At 46.2% G+C, this 15,656-nt stretch overlaps 4 protein-coding genes across 4 annotated transcripts; 1 reads left to right on the forward strand and 3 right to left on the reverse strand.

Moving 5' to 3' along the window:
* Nucleotides 1-92: 92 nt before the first annotated feature.
* On the reverse strand, nt 93-3,048 carry F5147DRAFT_754490 (ABC1-domain-containing protein; the record flags this gene model as incomplete). Its single annotated transcript, XM_041440290.1, has 11 exons — nt 93-577; nt 680-870; nt 924-1,076; nt 1,141-1,248; nt 1,306-1,524; nt 1,638-1,996; nt 2,053-2,232; nt 2,287-2,398; nt 2,485-2,510; nt 2,640-2,889; nt 2,938-3,048. The coding sequence occupies 11 exons, from the start codon at nt 3,046-3,048 to the stop codon at nt 478-480; spliced, it is 1,809 nt and encodes a 602-aa protein (XP_041289858.1). The 3' UTR covers nt 93-477.
* A 104-nt stretch (nt 3,049-3,152) lies between these two features.
* F5147DRAFT_709433 (uncharacterized protein) lies at nt 3,153-4,728 on the forward strand. Its single transcript, XM_041438197.1, has 5 exons — nt 3,153-3,271; nt 3,331-3,400; nt 3,449-3,490; nt 3,540-4,283; nt 4,402-4,728. The coding sequence occupies exons 1-5, from the start codon at nt 3,222-3,224 to the stop codon at nt 4,426-4,428; spliced, it is 933 nt and encodes a 310-aa protein (XP_041289859.1). The 5' UTR covers nt 3,153-3,221; the 3' UTR covers nt 4,429-4,728.
* Nucleotides 4,729-8,825: 4,097 nt separating this feature from the next.
* F5147DRAFT_709452 (uncharacterized protein) lies at nt 8,826-11,554 on the reverse strand. Its single transcript, XM_041438198.1, has 13 exons — nt 11,077-11,554; nt 10,971-11,024; nt 10,845-10,920; nt 10,530-10,797; nt 10,446-10,470; nt 10,244-10,332; nt 10,109-10,192; nt 10,009-10,062; nt 9,935-9,955; nt 9,633-9,883; nt 9,405-9,581; nt 9,268-9,359; nt 8,826-9,216 (listed from the first exon to the last, which is right to left on the reverse strand). The coding sequence occupies exons 1-13, from the start codon at nt 11,538-11,540 to the stop codon at nt 8,985-8,987; spliced, it is 1,887 nt and encodes a 628-aa protein (XP_041289860.1). The 5' UTR covers nt 11,541-11,554; the 3' UTR covers nt 8,826-8,984.
* A 446-nt stretch (nt 11,555-12,000) lies between these two features.
* Nucleotides 12,001-14,996, reverse strand: F5147DRAFT_747021 (uncharacterized protein; the record flags this gene model as incomplete). The annotated part of the gene is made up of 11 exons (XM_041439901.1): nt 12,001-12,285; nt 12,322-12,626; nt 12,899-13,355; nt 13,407-13,432; nt 13,478-13,503; nt 13,556-13,706; nt 13,837-13,916; nt 13,969-14,159; nt 14,281-14,448; nt 14,505-14,808; nt 14,899-14,996. 11 exons carry the CDS (start codon nt 14,994-14,996, stop codon nt 12,001-12,003), a joined length of 2,091 nt encoding a protein of 696 aa, XP_041289861.1.
* Between the last annotated feature and the right edge of the window lie 660 nt (nt 14,997-15,656).

The raw sequence follows: 15,656 nt of genomic DNA on the forward strand, positions 1-15,656 counted from the left end.
AACGAAGCAGCATTTCAAGTAGAGAAAGAACATGATCAACTCAATGCTCGTGTTTCCACCCAATTCACAACGTAATTACAGAAGTAGTGTTTTCTTTGTAGAAGGTCGCCCAGACGAGAAATTGCGATACGTGCGCAGGTCAAAATTGTGCCGATCGTCGGGAGTTGCGCACTTTGCGCGACTGTTTACGGGCCTGCATCGTCGAAGTTCAACGTTGCAACGTTGCTGCTCCGAATCAACAACCTCGAAGGTCACTGTAGAGATACACTCTGTTTATTGAAGTTTGCGTTGACAAACGAAAAATAAGCGCTTGCTTTTGGAATGAATGCAATTAGAATCTCTGTGCAACGACCGGAAGTTGCGAGGACGGCTCCTTATTGTATAAGATTGCAGCGACTTTTTGTCAGACGCATATCGCTGCACTAAGGTGTTCCATAAAAATTGTGCATTGGGTACTCTGGATCGGACAGCACAGACTCATGCAAACTTGTACGATTCAGTCGCTTGGTCCCAAAGCTTCTTGGTGTCTACCACAGCACGCAACCTCGAAGCAAGTAAGAATGCTCCACTCAATTTCCTACAGAACCAACGATGAGCAAAAAGAGGATAAAGAAGCACGCAAAAAATTGAAGATAAAAACCCAGCTTTTGTTCGGAGGGAAATCTATCCCAAGACTCACCGATTCAGACTGTAGGTTTCCCTTGGTGGGGGCGTCAACCTATGCTTAAGCATCACGGGTATGAAATCACGTATTTGAGCTGTGATGTCCGCCCATGGTGTCCCAGATCCAAATGCGAAGGGCTGCAAGGTCGTGGGTTTGAAGGGGGTAGCTAGGAGGACCATGGAGCTGACGTGCGCATTGAGCATGACCTGTGAACGTGTTCTGTGAATACATGCGCGGGGCAGTGATGGGGAGATAGCACTTCATTTTCCTCTCCAGTGAGATATCCAAGTTTCTGACTCCATTTGGCGCATGCGATACGGTCCTCAGATGCAGCGGCTTGAAGAAGGCGCAGCCAGCTGTCCATGAATTCTTTCGTGTACTCGCGCGTTGCGCCAAAGTCAACCAAGGACAGCTGCGATGATAGTCAGCGAGTTTGTCCAGAAGTGGAAAATATGAAGTGTCAACATGAAACACACCTGTTGTGCCCTTGAGTCCCACAGAAAATTTGTGAAGTTAGGGTCCGTCTGCATGAGTCTGAACTGGAAGAGCTCCCGCAAGCAGAGCTCGATGATTCGCGATGCAATCTACCATGAATTTCAAGAAATGCATGATCTATGGTGGATGATAGGAGAAGCGCGCACCTCGTTTCGCTCTTCTTGTGGTAAACCTCCGACTATAGCATCTCCAATGCTGATGCCTTCTACATGCTCCATTACAAGAACACGCTCTGTGCTACCTGGCCACACCCACGGGACCCTGAACCGTGCATCTGCACCAAGACAATCTGGGCTCCTATACCGCTCGAGGAAACTTGCCTCCCGCGAGTAGTCGCATTCGTCAGCAAGCTCGTCTTTCATTACCTTTATATTGAGATAGGATGTAGTGAATTGTCCGGATAGCAGGAAATGAACAAGATCGAGAATAAAAAGTCAGATATTCAGCGCTAAGCACGAGGAAAATATAGAAGACACACTTGAATCGTACGATCCAGGAATAACCCCCGTGGAAGCAAGCTTCCAGCGGTAAGAATCATCTTAACATAGCCAAGGTCGTTCGCAATCGAGTTAGCAATGTTCGGGAACTGGATCTTTACAGCGACATGTTGGCCGTCGTCGCCAGATGGACTCTGACTTTGAGCAAGGACAGCGTGGTGCACCTGGCCGATGCTTGCAGCTGCGAACGGTATACGATCGAACGATGTAAAATTATCGGCCCATGATTCCCCTAGGGACGTGCACATCACTTGTTGCATCTGCCAGTCCGGCATGTAGTGAGCGCTGTCTTGAACGCGACGGAATATTTTGTCGACTTCTGGGGGCAGGAGGTGGGTGTCTAGCGCCGAGATTAGTAGTGGACAAAACGATAGGAGATGGCCAATGAATGGGCACCTTGGATGCTCATGAACTGGCCGAGCTTTAGTGCGGCACCACGCATCTGAGAGAGCTTAGATACCAAACGAGTTATGTTTGCCTCAGTTAGCATGACTGGTTGTGTGTCGTTTGCATGGGATGTAGTAGAGCGACGTAAGAGCTCGGAAGCAGCGCCGTACGAGAGTGATGCTGCAAGGCCTGTGACTACAAGTGAGCAAAAGGTGCACGAAAGGACAGTAAAGAAAGACGTACCGCCATAATGAAATAAGCGACCAAGTCTGGATGAAGGGACCTTGGATGATTGGAGGTTGCGTGATTGTATAGGAGGGGAGTCTATGGGTGCAGATAGAGCTTTGTCTGGATGCTATGGGGTGGCAGCACATGGAAATGAGCAAGAGGTGGACATAAGTAACGAGTAAATTGGCAGGGAGGAAAGGACTAGAGACACACCTCTAAATCTAGGGGCACAGGACTTTCTATTTCGCGACGTAGGCTTTCAAATCTCGTGGGTATGGAAGGAGAACCAGAGTCAAACGTGACTTCGGAAGAAGACGCGATTTTCAAGGAACCCTCCACCTCAAGTGGAATAGAGGTGACCGTAAGACTGGGAGCGCTAGGTAGTTGAGGTTTGAAGGTAGGCTCAGCGGAGAGAGATATATAGGTAGTGCGCGAAAACTGCTCAGACTGGATGTCTTCTTCAAATCGAGGTGGTAATGGTGTCGCTTTCTCTTGCCGTTCCTCGGGATGGGACAGGCAAGTATTATTAATCGGAGGGTTGGTAGAAAACGCGTGATTTGTGCGCGGTTTTGGAGAGTCGTGGTCAGCTTGAGCATCACCTGCAAGCTGTGACGTTAACTGATGCTCCTCTGTCTTGCTCCTGCGCAAAGAGAACTCCGGAGATACAACGGGTCTAACAGGAAAAACCTGGGAGGCTCTGATCTGTGCTGCACGAACAGCAATATCTGTAACTGAGTGGAGAACGCAAAGCCATCCAAACGCAGGCCCAGGTGGCATCCACGACTAAAGTTCTGCTTCAAAAATCAATTTAAAAGGCACTGCAGTGACTGCACCGTTGTAACTTGGAGACTGAGTGAAATTTGCACAGCCACAGTAGTCCGTTTCAGACCTTGCATTCAAGTTGAGCGTTAAACGCACCTACCCTTGTATCACAACTACAGGTCGGAGCCATGCAGAATCAGACCCACAGTCCCAACCTGGCTCGATATGTGGTACAGAGGTAATTAAATGTTGTCCAGGTAATATGCCACCACTACATTTTACCTTGGTTTGTTATAGCTCCGACGTCATTTCTGACTTGCGAATCAACGTCTTTGAGGAGGGTCACGACAATGTCATGTGGTACAAGGTGCGACACCATAGCGGTTTCTTTCTTCACCCGCTCACTTGAACGAAGGAAAGGTTCCTAGGGGACGATGAGATCATTGAGCATGTCGTGGTGCGTTTTCATCTTTCATGCATTACACCAATTCACATTTCCTCCGAAGCACAACCAAACATCGACAATATGCTGGACAATCCACAAGCCAAAGCGCGGGTGGTATATCCGCATCCGTGCACCATCATTCCCCCCAGGCGTCTCCATATCCCTCCTTCCTATTCCCCGCACGTCCCCTAATTATATAGACGCCGCACTGTCCTTATCATGTCTTACCAATACCCCCTCTACTGTGATACACTCACCCAGTACCTCGAAGATGTCCATAGATAGCACATCGACAGTGCACTCTTATCCTCCAACACCGCCTCCGGCCTCCATCATGATCACCCCACCTACACCACAAAGCATCAGCGCACGGTTGGAGGAAATATCCCCATCCCCCGTTTCAGTACAGAAACGTGCCTCTTGTCCTGAGGCAACACAATTCTTGTTGGCACCGCATTCTACACCACACATCCCGGGGCCGCAACCAGACGAGCAGACATCATTCCTAACACGTGCGCTGTCGATGTTCAAAAACAACAGGCCTTCGCACTCTGCCTCATTTACGATCACGCCACTCAACCGGCCTAGTCACCAACCGCCTGGTTCAGGACATCGGATATCCCAGATTATTCCGATGATCCCGACGCCATTGTTAACCTTCCATGATCGCACACCGTTACTCACCTTGGCGTCTGTGACGGGTCTTCTCGAGATCAACAGAGCAGAGGAGCGTATATTGGGAATTGATACGAGCTTTTGGATCGCTGTTGCCTTGGCGTATTGGGAGTTTTTGGAAGATAGAGAGGTGAGTATCTTGCCGACTGCTAAAGCACCTGGCGCCGTCCACCTATCACCGTCTCTTCGGCAGTTCATTTTTCTACACCGATTCTTTGAATATTCTCGCTGACACATTCCTTGTATAGAGCTACCTGGCTGCAGTCAGTGATTAAACTCAGTCTCATATACCCGTACCCTGCTGTTCACTTGCTGTTAACATGCTATATTGTATTGAGTCATGCTGATCTGAATTTTCCCCCTCCCCACCTGTGCTGGTTCGCAGGTTCGCGTGCCATCTATAGAAGGTCCGAATTTCCCGGTCATTGCATCATGTTGTTTGCTTCTCATATTTTGCCCCTAAAATCTGCAATGTCTCGTCCACAAAGACGGGTATTCTACCCCACCCACGTACACCATATTGTATATATACGACGCCAGTCAATGTCGGGCACTACACCCAGTGTGAACCTGTCTTGTTGTCGGGCTCAATGCCATATTATCTGTCTTCAATTTGTGAGTGGATCCACACTAGTAGCAGGAAATGGCTCCACTGCGAAAGAAAATACTCAGGTTATAGAACGCTCCACCGAAAGTATTGCTCTCCCAAAATGCTCCTGTCTGCACTCAAGTACTTGGGTCGCAGAATCTTTCTCGTGTTCATTCTTGACGCTATGATGCAGCTAGAATTTTATAAACATTCGTCACGAGTTTCAACGGCAAGTTTTGAGCTGCAGAAATGAATAGGTAGCGTACATTGCACACAGAGGTGACGAGTAATACCGTACATAAAAGACGGCTCGAAATACATCAGAGAGAGTAGGTAAAGCATATCAAGGTCGTCGAGAGATGGAAAGGCATGCGACTTGTGAAGGATGGGAAGATCTAATGATGATCGTCTGTGTATTCAGGAGAGAGACAGCCAAGAAAGAGCCAGAAGCGAGTCCAGAGTCCAGCCTGTCTTATCGTTGCATCTGGGCGCGAAGTCGTTGAGGTCGTGGCTGTGCCAGTAGCATCGCCAACGGGAGGTGGGGTGGATGAATCAGGGATGGTAGTCTGTGGTTGCGAAGATGACTGGGTCACATTGGGCTTTGGAGGCCGTGAGTTACTTGCGGTAGGGATCTTCGGAGAAAATAGGGTTTTCCGTTTCTCCCTCGCGCAAGCATTCCTCTACGTGAAATTAAGTGGTGTAGGACGATCAAGGAAGAGAAGGCACATACACGTTTGCCCTTCGCATATGGGACCTCGACAACTGCGGGACCGGGTCCTTGAAACTCAATGCCTCCACCTCTTTGTCTGCGCCGTTTCAAAATGTTTCGAGCCCAGTCAAGAGGAGAGGACAGTGATGTAGCACGAGCACTAGAGGGACTGCGGTTGCGGTGGAATAGACGGCTGAGAAGCGTGGTGCCTGGTGATGCTGAGGAGTGGGAGCGGCTTCGTGCAGAGGACTGAGAACATGCCAGAGGTCAGGAAAACAAAATCAAATTGATAGTGATGACATACATGGGAACGATTTGGTGGGACTTCATCGAAAAAACCTTAGGGTACCCGATAAGCAGGCGGACGTCGTTGAACCGGAGGTTGTGTAGCACTAGTCTAGAGCATATATGTTGAGAACAACAAGATCTTTTGATGAAAGTGTCACGTACGTGGAGTACCGACTTATTGGCATGGCAGAGTGCGTTCAGTTGTGAAAATATACATTAATGAGACATGCATATTGATTCACCTTTGAATTCGAAAGTAGGTCGCCGAGGCCGGCTTCTGTAACAATCGCAGCAACATCCCATGTGTGCGCATTTTTGTTGGAGCAGCCAGTGGCTAGTAGTTTTCCATTCACAGAAAATGACACGCAATACACATAATCTGCATGCTGTAGGGGCGAGCTGATGAGTGTCCATCGTCGAGGTTCCACAATAGCACTGTATGGTCTATTGATGCGCTTGCGAGGATGCGGTCATTTGGTGATATTGCAATGGCCCAGACCCAGTTGGTGTGCGCATCCAGTAGTTCGGTTTGCTTCCATGTTTTGATATTCCATTTCCTAATCGAGTGATCGTCTGACCCGGAGATAAGAGTTTTTCCGTTCTTGGTCCAAGCCAGGCAACCCACTATATGTGTATGTCCTTTGAGAGTTGCGACAAGCTCGCCTGTCTTTGCGTCCCAGATTTTGATCGAGCACTCGATACGTTCAAGTCTTTCAGTCCGGGGCCCATCATATCCACCAGTCGCAATCATGGACATGTCTGGTGAATAGATCGCTGCCCACACATAGGTGTGCCCAGTCTCAATTGGCTCGAGGATTGTCTCTCCGCTTTCGACGTCCCATTGTCTTGCAGTCCCATCGTTAGATCCACTTAACACTCTTCGACCATCTCGACTCCAGCAGAGAGACATCACTAATTGTGTGTGCCCCATCCACTTGGCGATGACTTTGCATGTGTCGATATCCCATAACCTCGCTCCGCCGTCCTCACTCCCGCTAACCACTTTCTTCCCGTCCGGAGACAACGCTATACAGTACACTTCACCTTCTCCGTCTCTCCAGTCTTTTCCTATCTGTTTCCCGCTCTTCAAGTTCCACACTCGGAGCGAGCTGTCCAATGAACAAGTGATGATTCGCTGTCCACCTGGCAGGTGTATGACGCCTCGCACCGTTTCGGTGTGTCCTTTGAATTCCTGGTGGGGTGTCGTTGCCGATGTCTCTTTCGCTTTAGCAGTGGGTGAAGCCATACTCCAGAATTTCAACAATGGAGTGCAGCGCCATCTCAGCTTTCATCTGTCAGATTTCACAATTATCACTTACGAGGAGGTCTCTAAGCAGCGATGGGCAGGCAGCAGGGAATGATGGCTTTGGTGGGAAAGTCACAGTTGAATCCCCTGCTTTCTAGTACGTTGTTGTACATGCTGTATCCTCGTGTTCGCTTCACAGCTTATACATAGCATTAGCTGTGCATCTGAAGCGCCCAAGTATCATATGATCACATTTAGTGAAGCTTCAGTCCATGATTATTTAGTTCTTAACAACTATGGAAGGCGAGAAGCCGTTCATTATGGAAACCAGGACAGCTAAGCTCGATCCCGGAATGATCTCGAGATGTGCGTCCCGTCTTTCCGATGATCGAACCTCGTGTGTGCCATGGTTGCTTACGATGGAATATAACTATTTCCGAATATCGATATTGTGATTGATGTGCGACCTGGCAAATGGCATGACACAGACCTGAAGAAACTATGGATATGGCAACTCCTGCACAACCGAGTCCTCCTAGGTACAAGCGACACACTCAAAATGCAAACCCTGTTGATAATCATCCCCCTCTTCCTAACCTCAGGTTGACCCATAATCAAACATAAGCCCCCCCACCTCAGAAAACGCACCTGCCCCAACTTTTCATGGCAATTCCCATGCTTCGATGCTCTCTGATCCGTGATTCATCTCCACCTCTGCTCTCACGCTCGCTGCGATTCAGGAGGAGGGAGAGCAGCAGTGTTCTTTGCTCGATGCGTTGATATCAGCATTGATCGAACCTGTCCTGTTCGGTGTTGGGTACGGGTCGGAGATAAGGATGTCAAATAATATTGTTAGGCGAGTTCGATCCCAATCTTAATTCCACTTTCTCCTCTTGTATGACGTTTGGTTATTGATGCTGGGACGGAACTACATAGGATTTTGTATACGTTCGACGAACTGCAACGGCACGTTTTTAGCTGTGCAGAAACACAATCTTTGGGAGGATCTTCGGAGGGATTAATACGACGCAAGGAGAAGGCAACTTGAATTTTGGATTAACGAGTGGGGAGTGGAAGGAGTTTAGTGGGGCTGTAAGGTCGAGGTAGGATGAAATGGCATTCTTTTGATTTGTTTCAATACCGCAGCACAACGCCAATGTTAACGAAGTCTGATATTGGATGATATTGTAGTTTTTTATCTCGCTCAAGTTGCAGGTCATTCAAAGTACATGCTCTGATCCGAGTCTCTCCCCGCATGCATCGACACCGACATAGTATTTCGACTCTCAAATCCATCTTCATCTTCGGTATCCACGATGACTGGTATCGATGCTGCTTGCTATTCAGGAGGATACCATAGTCATTGTTTAAGATTGACTTGATGGGGAGATATCACTAGGCAAGTCTTGTTTCGGCTCACCATACATTAATATCAATATGTCGTTCCTTCCTCCGTGATCTCCTTACTACTTACGTCTGAGATCTGAGGGGTGGAGAGTGTCGCTCATCAAGCAGCATAAAGAAAACGCCCGCTTCTAAGCGACAGGTGTAGCACTTGGTACTAGATACACTGTTTGCAAACTGAGCTCGCCTGTTGCTGGACAGTGAACGGAAACAGGTGAAAAGGGACTAGTCACTGTAAGGCTGTGAGAGAGTTTGATATGGATGATGGATGATGAGATCTTGAGAGATGAGGGCGTGCGAGCTGATTCACTTATGAATGCTTTTATGTCTAAGTGAGTGAGGACAAAGGCTCCTCGGGCCCACACTTGGTGAAATGATAGTCTCCGACTTGCATCGCACAAACTTTCCTTCCACGATTTTCAAGACATGCGCCAGATTAACCGCTTCGATGCCTTCGAGGTTTGCTAGTTAAGGCGCTCGAGAAGGGCTATACAACGATATGTGAGTAACATCGACAAGTCAGGTATTACATAAAACAACTCAAAACACCAGATACAACTGTACATGCTACGCAAAGTCTCGAAATCACAACAAACTATACGTCAGATTCAACGCGAGCCCTGATGGCGCTCCACGATGGTATGCGATGCGACTTGATCTGTTTTGTGATCCAAGAGAGCAGGGAAGAAATGTGCACATCGTTGGAAGCCAGTACCGGCCATGTCGCCAGAACTAAAATAGCGACCCAAATGGGAGATACGATCGAGATGGTGACGACGCTAGAAGTGAAAATCACGATGGACAATGCTGTAGCAAAGAATACCATTCTGTTAAATAATGAGCCACTGCCGCCCCATGGTGTTTAACCGGACACGCACCCCCAAATCAGAAGAGCAAATGGCAGACATAGCATGAGGGCAAGGCCTTCGAGGCCGAGCACAGAAACCGATATCCCTTCCATAAACGAGGCCTGAACGTAAAGAATGCAGACCAAACAATCAAAAAGAGAACTTACCACGCTTTTAGCGGAGTCCCGCCGACTGTCGTTGACTTGTCCAGCTAAGACTAGAGAAACCACTAACGACCCCATAGCACAGAGGGTAGACATATAGGAGACAAGAATCGCAGCCTTTTGAGTCCCGACAGATGGTACCGCGAGAAAGCTGATATCCACAGCAAGCATCACAGTAGACTGAGATGGACATCGATTGCGTTGTCAATATGGAGCAGAAGTACAACTCACGAATATTGTGTATCCATTCCATTCATTGTTGAGTCTGTTGATAAAATTCTTCCACCGCGGTTGAACGATGGTAGAATCGACCCATATCTTTTTAAGGACCTTGTTATAAGCATTAGGGGATCCAAACAGTATGAAATTCATGACCCGAAGAAGGATATTGTTCGAGCGGGTGTTGGTATCTCCGTACAGAGACTGGTCTGCGTTAAGCCGGGCGCCCGGTTGTCCACAGAAATTCACAAATTTGACGTTGCCTATGAAAGTAATCAGGAGGCGTGATGCACTTCCAATCGACCAGAGCTCACAAAATTCTTCCATAAATCGAGCTGAAAGTACACAAAAATCAGGTAAACAACTGGCCTTCTATGCTCAGGCTTACCGACAATCCACACAGAATGCTCATGTGGATACTCATGTTCGATGCCAGCACTGTCTAAGAACGAATCAACAACAACCATTCATATCAGGGAATGATTTACTCATGAGAGGATCCATGAGGCTAAGCATACTTGCAACCTCTTCCGAAGAAAAAGGCGCTAAGGATGTGTCAGAAGTGATGTTGTCTGTTACGAACTTTTCAGTATAGCGTGAAACATTTATGAATCTTTACCCACCTGCCTGGGTATACATAACAATTTCTCTGAGTTTCACAACAACATCTTTTGGAAGGAAGCGTTTGTTTGGATATAGTTCGACGTGTAGCCTGTCAAAATTATTATGGATAACCACATGAGGTTAAGATAGGCTGTCATAAAGTTTCAGCGCATCGACTTCGGTCAAGGTGAGGAATATGCATACTCATGAGGCCGTACGAACCAGTACTGTGATTCTAGTGCATATCCTGGGAGTGGCACAGTGAAAGAAGCTCGAATGGGAGTTACTTCCCATAGAAAAACTCACTGATATGATCAGTGCACTTTACGCCTCGGACGTTACCAATGAGATCACTGGATTTGTGGGCCTCGAACCAGAAAATAATGTGTCTGTCGTGATCGGCAAAGTAATAGCCCCATTCTTCATGATCCCCCTTCATGAACTCCAATACCAACTCGACGGATGGATCGAGGTCGATGCCTGCATTTTCCACTTCTTTGTACGCCTTGTCAACAGCCTTACCTATATTGTCCACCATTCCAGGGGCTCGAATATCAGCATCAGTAAAGACTCTCTGGTGGGAAATGAGTCAAAGTCACACAGAAATGATCGTAAACATACTTTATACGAATGATAGAAAAACAAAGCACCTTCTGGGTGTGTAAGGGGTTCCCATCCAGACACCAGGGCGAGCTCCCTGCCAGTCTGTTTCAATCTTATTGATCACTCTTTCGCCAACACACTTACTCTGAACAGTCTAAAGGACCTTTCGGAACTTCATACAATGCATAATCACCTTGACTGTAGCTACGGATTAGAAAGGCAAAGTACTCGACAAATGTGATGTACATACAATTCAATCCTATCGTATCGTTTGATTTGTCCAGGTATCGCGGGAATTAAAGCGATATTATCAAAAGATTGTACTGGCGCCACGGGATGCGAGAGCATAGCGATACTCGTGGTGGTGGAGGTCTCGGGCATAGAAATTATCCATGGCGCACAAGAATCCACAGGAGACTGGATATTAGAAGCCACGCCATTCCGCCCGTCGCTTTGCCGAGGTGAGAGTTCAAACAATGGTACTGCGAGCGTTACAGAGGTAGATTTCTCTTGATTGACGGCGGCCGGTTGAGAACTCCACGCCAGACCTGGTTCTCGAAAGATTCTCTCTTTTCCGTCAATGATGGATTGACAGTGTCGAAACACCCGCCGGAGGACAGAGAGGATACTTGTGTATGACCGAAATGCGATGGTCCTGATGATGAGCCTCAGCCATGAGATAAACGTCCGAATGTAGCCTCTAGGTATAATCATATTGAGAAAAGTGGAGTTAAGTACAAGCTAGAGAATCGTCTGCTAAGCGCGCCTGTACAGCAGTCACGTGAGCCGTCATTCACGCGCTGGACTGAAATAGGATTCTGGCCATGTCATCACTCGAGGAACGTGCCTCCACATCATGTAAGTAACAAGTTTCGAAGTTTCAAAATAACTTGTTAAACAATTTCATCGGGTAGTAGTAATGCATCAAAGAGGAGCTCGTAGCTCTGGTATATAAATATCAGGAAGGGTGAATGCCATCAGTAATTTCACCAATTACTCATTTAGCCTTATTTTACTTAATCACCCTTGATTTTCGTCAACAAGATTTTTGAGCCAACTTAAACATTGCTTTTTCTACTTGTGAGAAAGTGGTTCGAGCATGCAAATAAGTTCATGTGTGAAGTTTACAAAAGTTGAATTTAAGTGTCATAAGCAAATACTAGACAGAAAAAGTCTAAAATGCAATTTCAAAGGAGTGATGATCAGCATATTTGTTAACATAAAAACAGCAGAAAACATCATAGGTCTGATGGTGCTGATGTTGTGGAGGAACAGGTCGAGTACCATATACAGGAATAAGGTGTGCGGCGTGATAGATTGAATCAATATGAATGATGGCAATATGGGGGGTGTTATCAGCATTATGAGCAGGCTGTACAACCCACATTCCAGTGTTTTTGTCGGGCGAGCCTCCAATGGTATCAAACCACTGCACAACTGCACATGGGTATAATCTAGCCTTATAAGTAAATGAAAAAGACAGTACTCATGCGACATCCATACCCCTCATACCATCAAGACCTGGGTTTGTGTTGACAAAGATGCAATCAAACTGAGGGTGCTCATTTCTCCATGTCAGACATGTGCAAATATACTCACAGCGCATGCCCCTGATACCACTGAGATCACTCGGTGCAAAAAATCTTGAACATGCCGAGTTGAAAATGTTGATTTTGCCATCAAATTGGGGACAACAGGCAAGGGGAACCTCTGAGGGGTCACAGGGATTGTTGAGATTGAGTTGAGTGAAGAGAAAGCATTGCAGAATATTTGGGAGATGTTTGATTGACAATTCAAGTGCTAACACAGCAGTAGTGCAAGTATGCCCGTTACATTCTAAAGCATGTGTTAGTGTGGTTTGACAGAGACAGGTGCTACATTACTCGCAAGGCATTTTAGCTAACTCCACATGTACTTCGACATTAGTAGGTCCGTTATCAACTTCATTATCATTGTCGTCCTGAGCGTTGGCAACCAGATGAACTTGTTCGTCTGGTGCCATGAGATTCAGGGTGCACAGTCATTCTATTTGAGTATCAGCAAGAGTACAATAATGATGGTATTCTACTTACCAAGTTCAAGGGCAGCTGTGGAAAGGCATGTACCATTGAGCATCTTGCGCTGGGTAAAATCAGCACACAATGCAGCAAGTTTGTTGAGGTGTTGGTTTGTGACCAACATTTGGCTGAGTGCCTTGTACCAGCTGGAGCGCCTCCACAGTTCCTTCACTGCTTTGATATGTTTTGCTTTGGTAATTGAAGAGCATAGACCATTTGGGGCCCCAAAAAGTCGAATTAGGAGTAGGTAGTGTTGTAGGGAATGTTGGCGAGGGAGTGAGAATGTAGGAACAACATCGAGTGTTTGAAAAATTTTCTGGTACTGATGAAATCGGTTGAGTGCATCCTGGATTTGCTCGAGAGTCTTCTCCATGATTATGCTACATTGGACAAGACAACAAAACTCGAGAAAGGCTTGAAATGTCCAGATCATATCTGCTGGGACATACCCCTCAATGGCAGGTATGTATACCTATAACAATATGCCAGTAAGACATTAGTAGTCTGATGCATGAAAAAATACCTTCATCATGGCTTTTGAGTCATCGCCTGTCTACTGTTTAAAGCCTCATCCTTGTGGGAAGTGCTGAAGACCAGCAAAGGCTGGAACAGCCGCGATTCTAAACAAAACTAGTTAGATAGCTATACCTATGATTAAAATGAATTATTTACCTTCGATCAATGTTATCCATGATGCGATCAGCATCTTTCTTTAAGTGTGTCTGGTATAGGTACTTCTCGATCCAATCCACCAGATGATCTTTGAACGTCCCTTTGATGAGTTGGTGAAGGATATTGGGGGAGATGAGTTCATGGATGTTGGCTCAAGTAAAATTGTTTGTAAAGGGCTGATATAAAGTATTAAGGTGTTGTGAAAACATTAGTGCAAAAGATAGGACTTATGATGAGTTCACCAACAATGCCATATTTACTTCATAAGGCATCCAGAGTACCTTCCTTGACAAGCGCATCCATATGATCATGACAGCGCCAACTGGCTGGCTCATTTAGATTGACATGTGAAGCCAAATATCTGTACAATAATTAGTTTAAGTAGTTGACTAAAAAGACGAACAAGTATGTACTTTGGGCACCAACCACGCACAATGCATCTCAATAAGACTTGCTCCTCATAGTCAGCAATATATGGTCCCAGACCATAAATAACATGGTGGAAATGTCCATCGCCAAAATGTGTGACTTCGTACTTGGTGATACCAGGATGAAGTGTTTCAAGAATCTTGGAGAGCAAGCAGTGAAACAATTGCTGGCAAAACTTTCAGAACCTCACATTGCCAGTCGCATGCTCCTTCGTCGCTATCTCAGATAAGCAAACAGCACATTTAAGAAAAAATGAATTTACTTTTGGGAATAGCAAGAAAGGCAATGATACTAACTGCATCATAATGAGCTTGTCTGACATTGTTGCGAACATTGCCAATAGACGCATAGAGTGGGTAGTACTCATTGTTTCCCATTGCAACAGACACTGTAGTCTTGTTGCTGCCTAAAACAACAGGTACAAATGTGGATCCGTGCGATTCTGGATCTTCTGAGGTTATATCCTGGTGCCAGACACTTGTTAGATTCAAGGGAATGATCAAGAAATTGAAAGAATTACAGCCTGATCCCATGACCAATCACCAGACATAAAGTCCTTCCACTGACACTCATCACCATCAGTTGAGAACTTGTGGTAGGGTCTATAATCAAACTCTTTGGCATAGTCAGGATTTGCAAGCATGTTGTGAATGACCTCTTGTGGATCACGGTACCAGATGTCAAAGACTTGATCCATCCATGGTGGCACATCAGTGTCTGGTCTTTCACCATTGTAGCGAACTGAAAATGACTGCCATTTGACATCTCCAAGTGGTGTTTTGTCGATGGGTTTGTAGAGGTCATGAAAATCAGTGAATGGAGGCCTGTTATCATGTTTCTTGAGGGTTGAGGCCCAGAGATCAAGGAGTTTATTGATTTGGGCTGCAGGTGTCTGATTCTCAGCAAAAAAATACTCTGCCATTTCAAATTTGATGCAATTTCGGTAAGGTGTCCAGTCAGAGGAGGATTTATCAGAGAGCGGCTCAGGTGGCCTTCCAGGGGGGAGAAACATGCCATTCTCATCACAAGGGCAGGCTAAAAAAAATACATCAAAACATTGTTAGAAAGCTGTCCTAATAGCAAAGTAAAGCATTACCATCAAGCTCCTTGTGAAAGTTCTGATATAGGCAGTGTCATGGCCCCCAAAACTGCGTGTCGATTCTCAGAGCCGGTGAGCTATGTGCCCCATCATGTTCCATCATATTCAACCAATCATTCTCAACTTCTTGAAAGTTGAACTGTGCCTCATGTGGTTGCACAGGTGCTGGATGGTGAGGCTCTTCCAGCTCTTTAGAAACACTGGCACGGTGAGAATTAGATGCCTTTGTGATTATAGGATGGGCCAAATTCCAATGTTTTGTTCGTCCCGCTTAAGTTTTGAAATGACACTGACAATTTAGGCACTCACAAGGGAGTTGGAGTGTGTTATGATCTGGTTGAGAGTTCCAGTTCCTTTGAATGATATCAACTGTGCTTAAACAGATGAAAAAAATGGGGTACATACATGGTATAGTGGTGAAATGAGGTTTTGGTCCAAAGTCAACCAAGTCCGAGTTTCGAGTGTGATAGTTGTAATCAATACACATTGTCCATGTTTGGGATAAGGGCACATACTTAAAATTTTTTAAACCTAGGCCATTCTTGCTGCACCCTTCAACTTCTGTCCATCTCA

The sequence above is a fragment of the Suillus discolor genome (assembly GCF_016758755.1).
Source record: "Suillus discolor strain FC423 chromosome Unknown F5147scaffold_51, whole genome shotgun sequence".
Classification (NCBI taxonomy): Eukaryota; Fungi; Basidiomycota; class Agaricomycetes; order Boletales; family Suillaceae; genus Suillus; species Suillus discolor.

Excerpts from the sequence above, each read along its gene's own strand:
- F5147DRAFT_709433 (XM_041438197.1), top strand. The coding sequence starts at position 3,222 with ATGCAGAATCAGACCCACAGTCCCAACCTGGCTCGATATGTGGTACAG. Across the intron at positions 3,401-3,448 it reads ACAATGTCATGTGGTACAAG|GAAAGGTTCCTAGGGGACGA; the intron begins GTGCGACACCAT and ends ACTTGAACGAAG. Across the intron at positions 4,284-4,401 it reads AGTTTTTGGAAGATAGAGAG|AGCTACCTGGCTGCAGTCAG; the intron begins GTGAGTATCTTG and ends TTCCTTGTATAG.
- F5147DRAFT_709452 (XM_041438198.1), bottom strand. The coding sequence starts at position 11,540 with ATGATTATACCTAGAGGCTACATTCGGACGTTTATCTCATGGCTGAGG. Across the intron at positions 10,193-10,243 it reads TGTTATGTATACCCAGGCAG|ACAACATCACTTCTGACACA; the intron begins GTGGGTAAAGAT and ends AGTTCGTAACAG. Across the intron at positions 9,360-9,404 it reads GGGACTCCGCTAAAAGCGTG|GCCTCGTTTATGGAAGGGAT; the intron begins GTAAGTTCTCTT and ends CTTTACGTTCAG.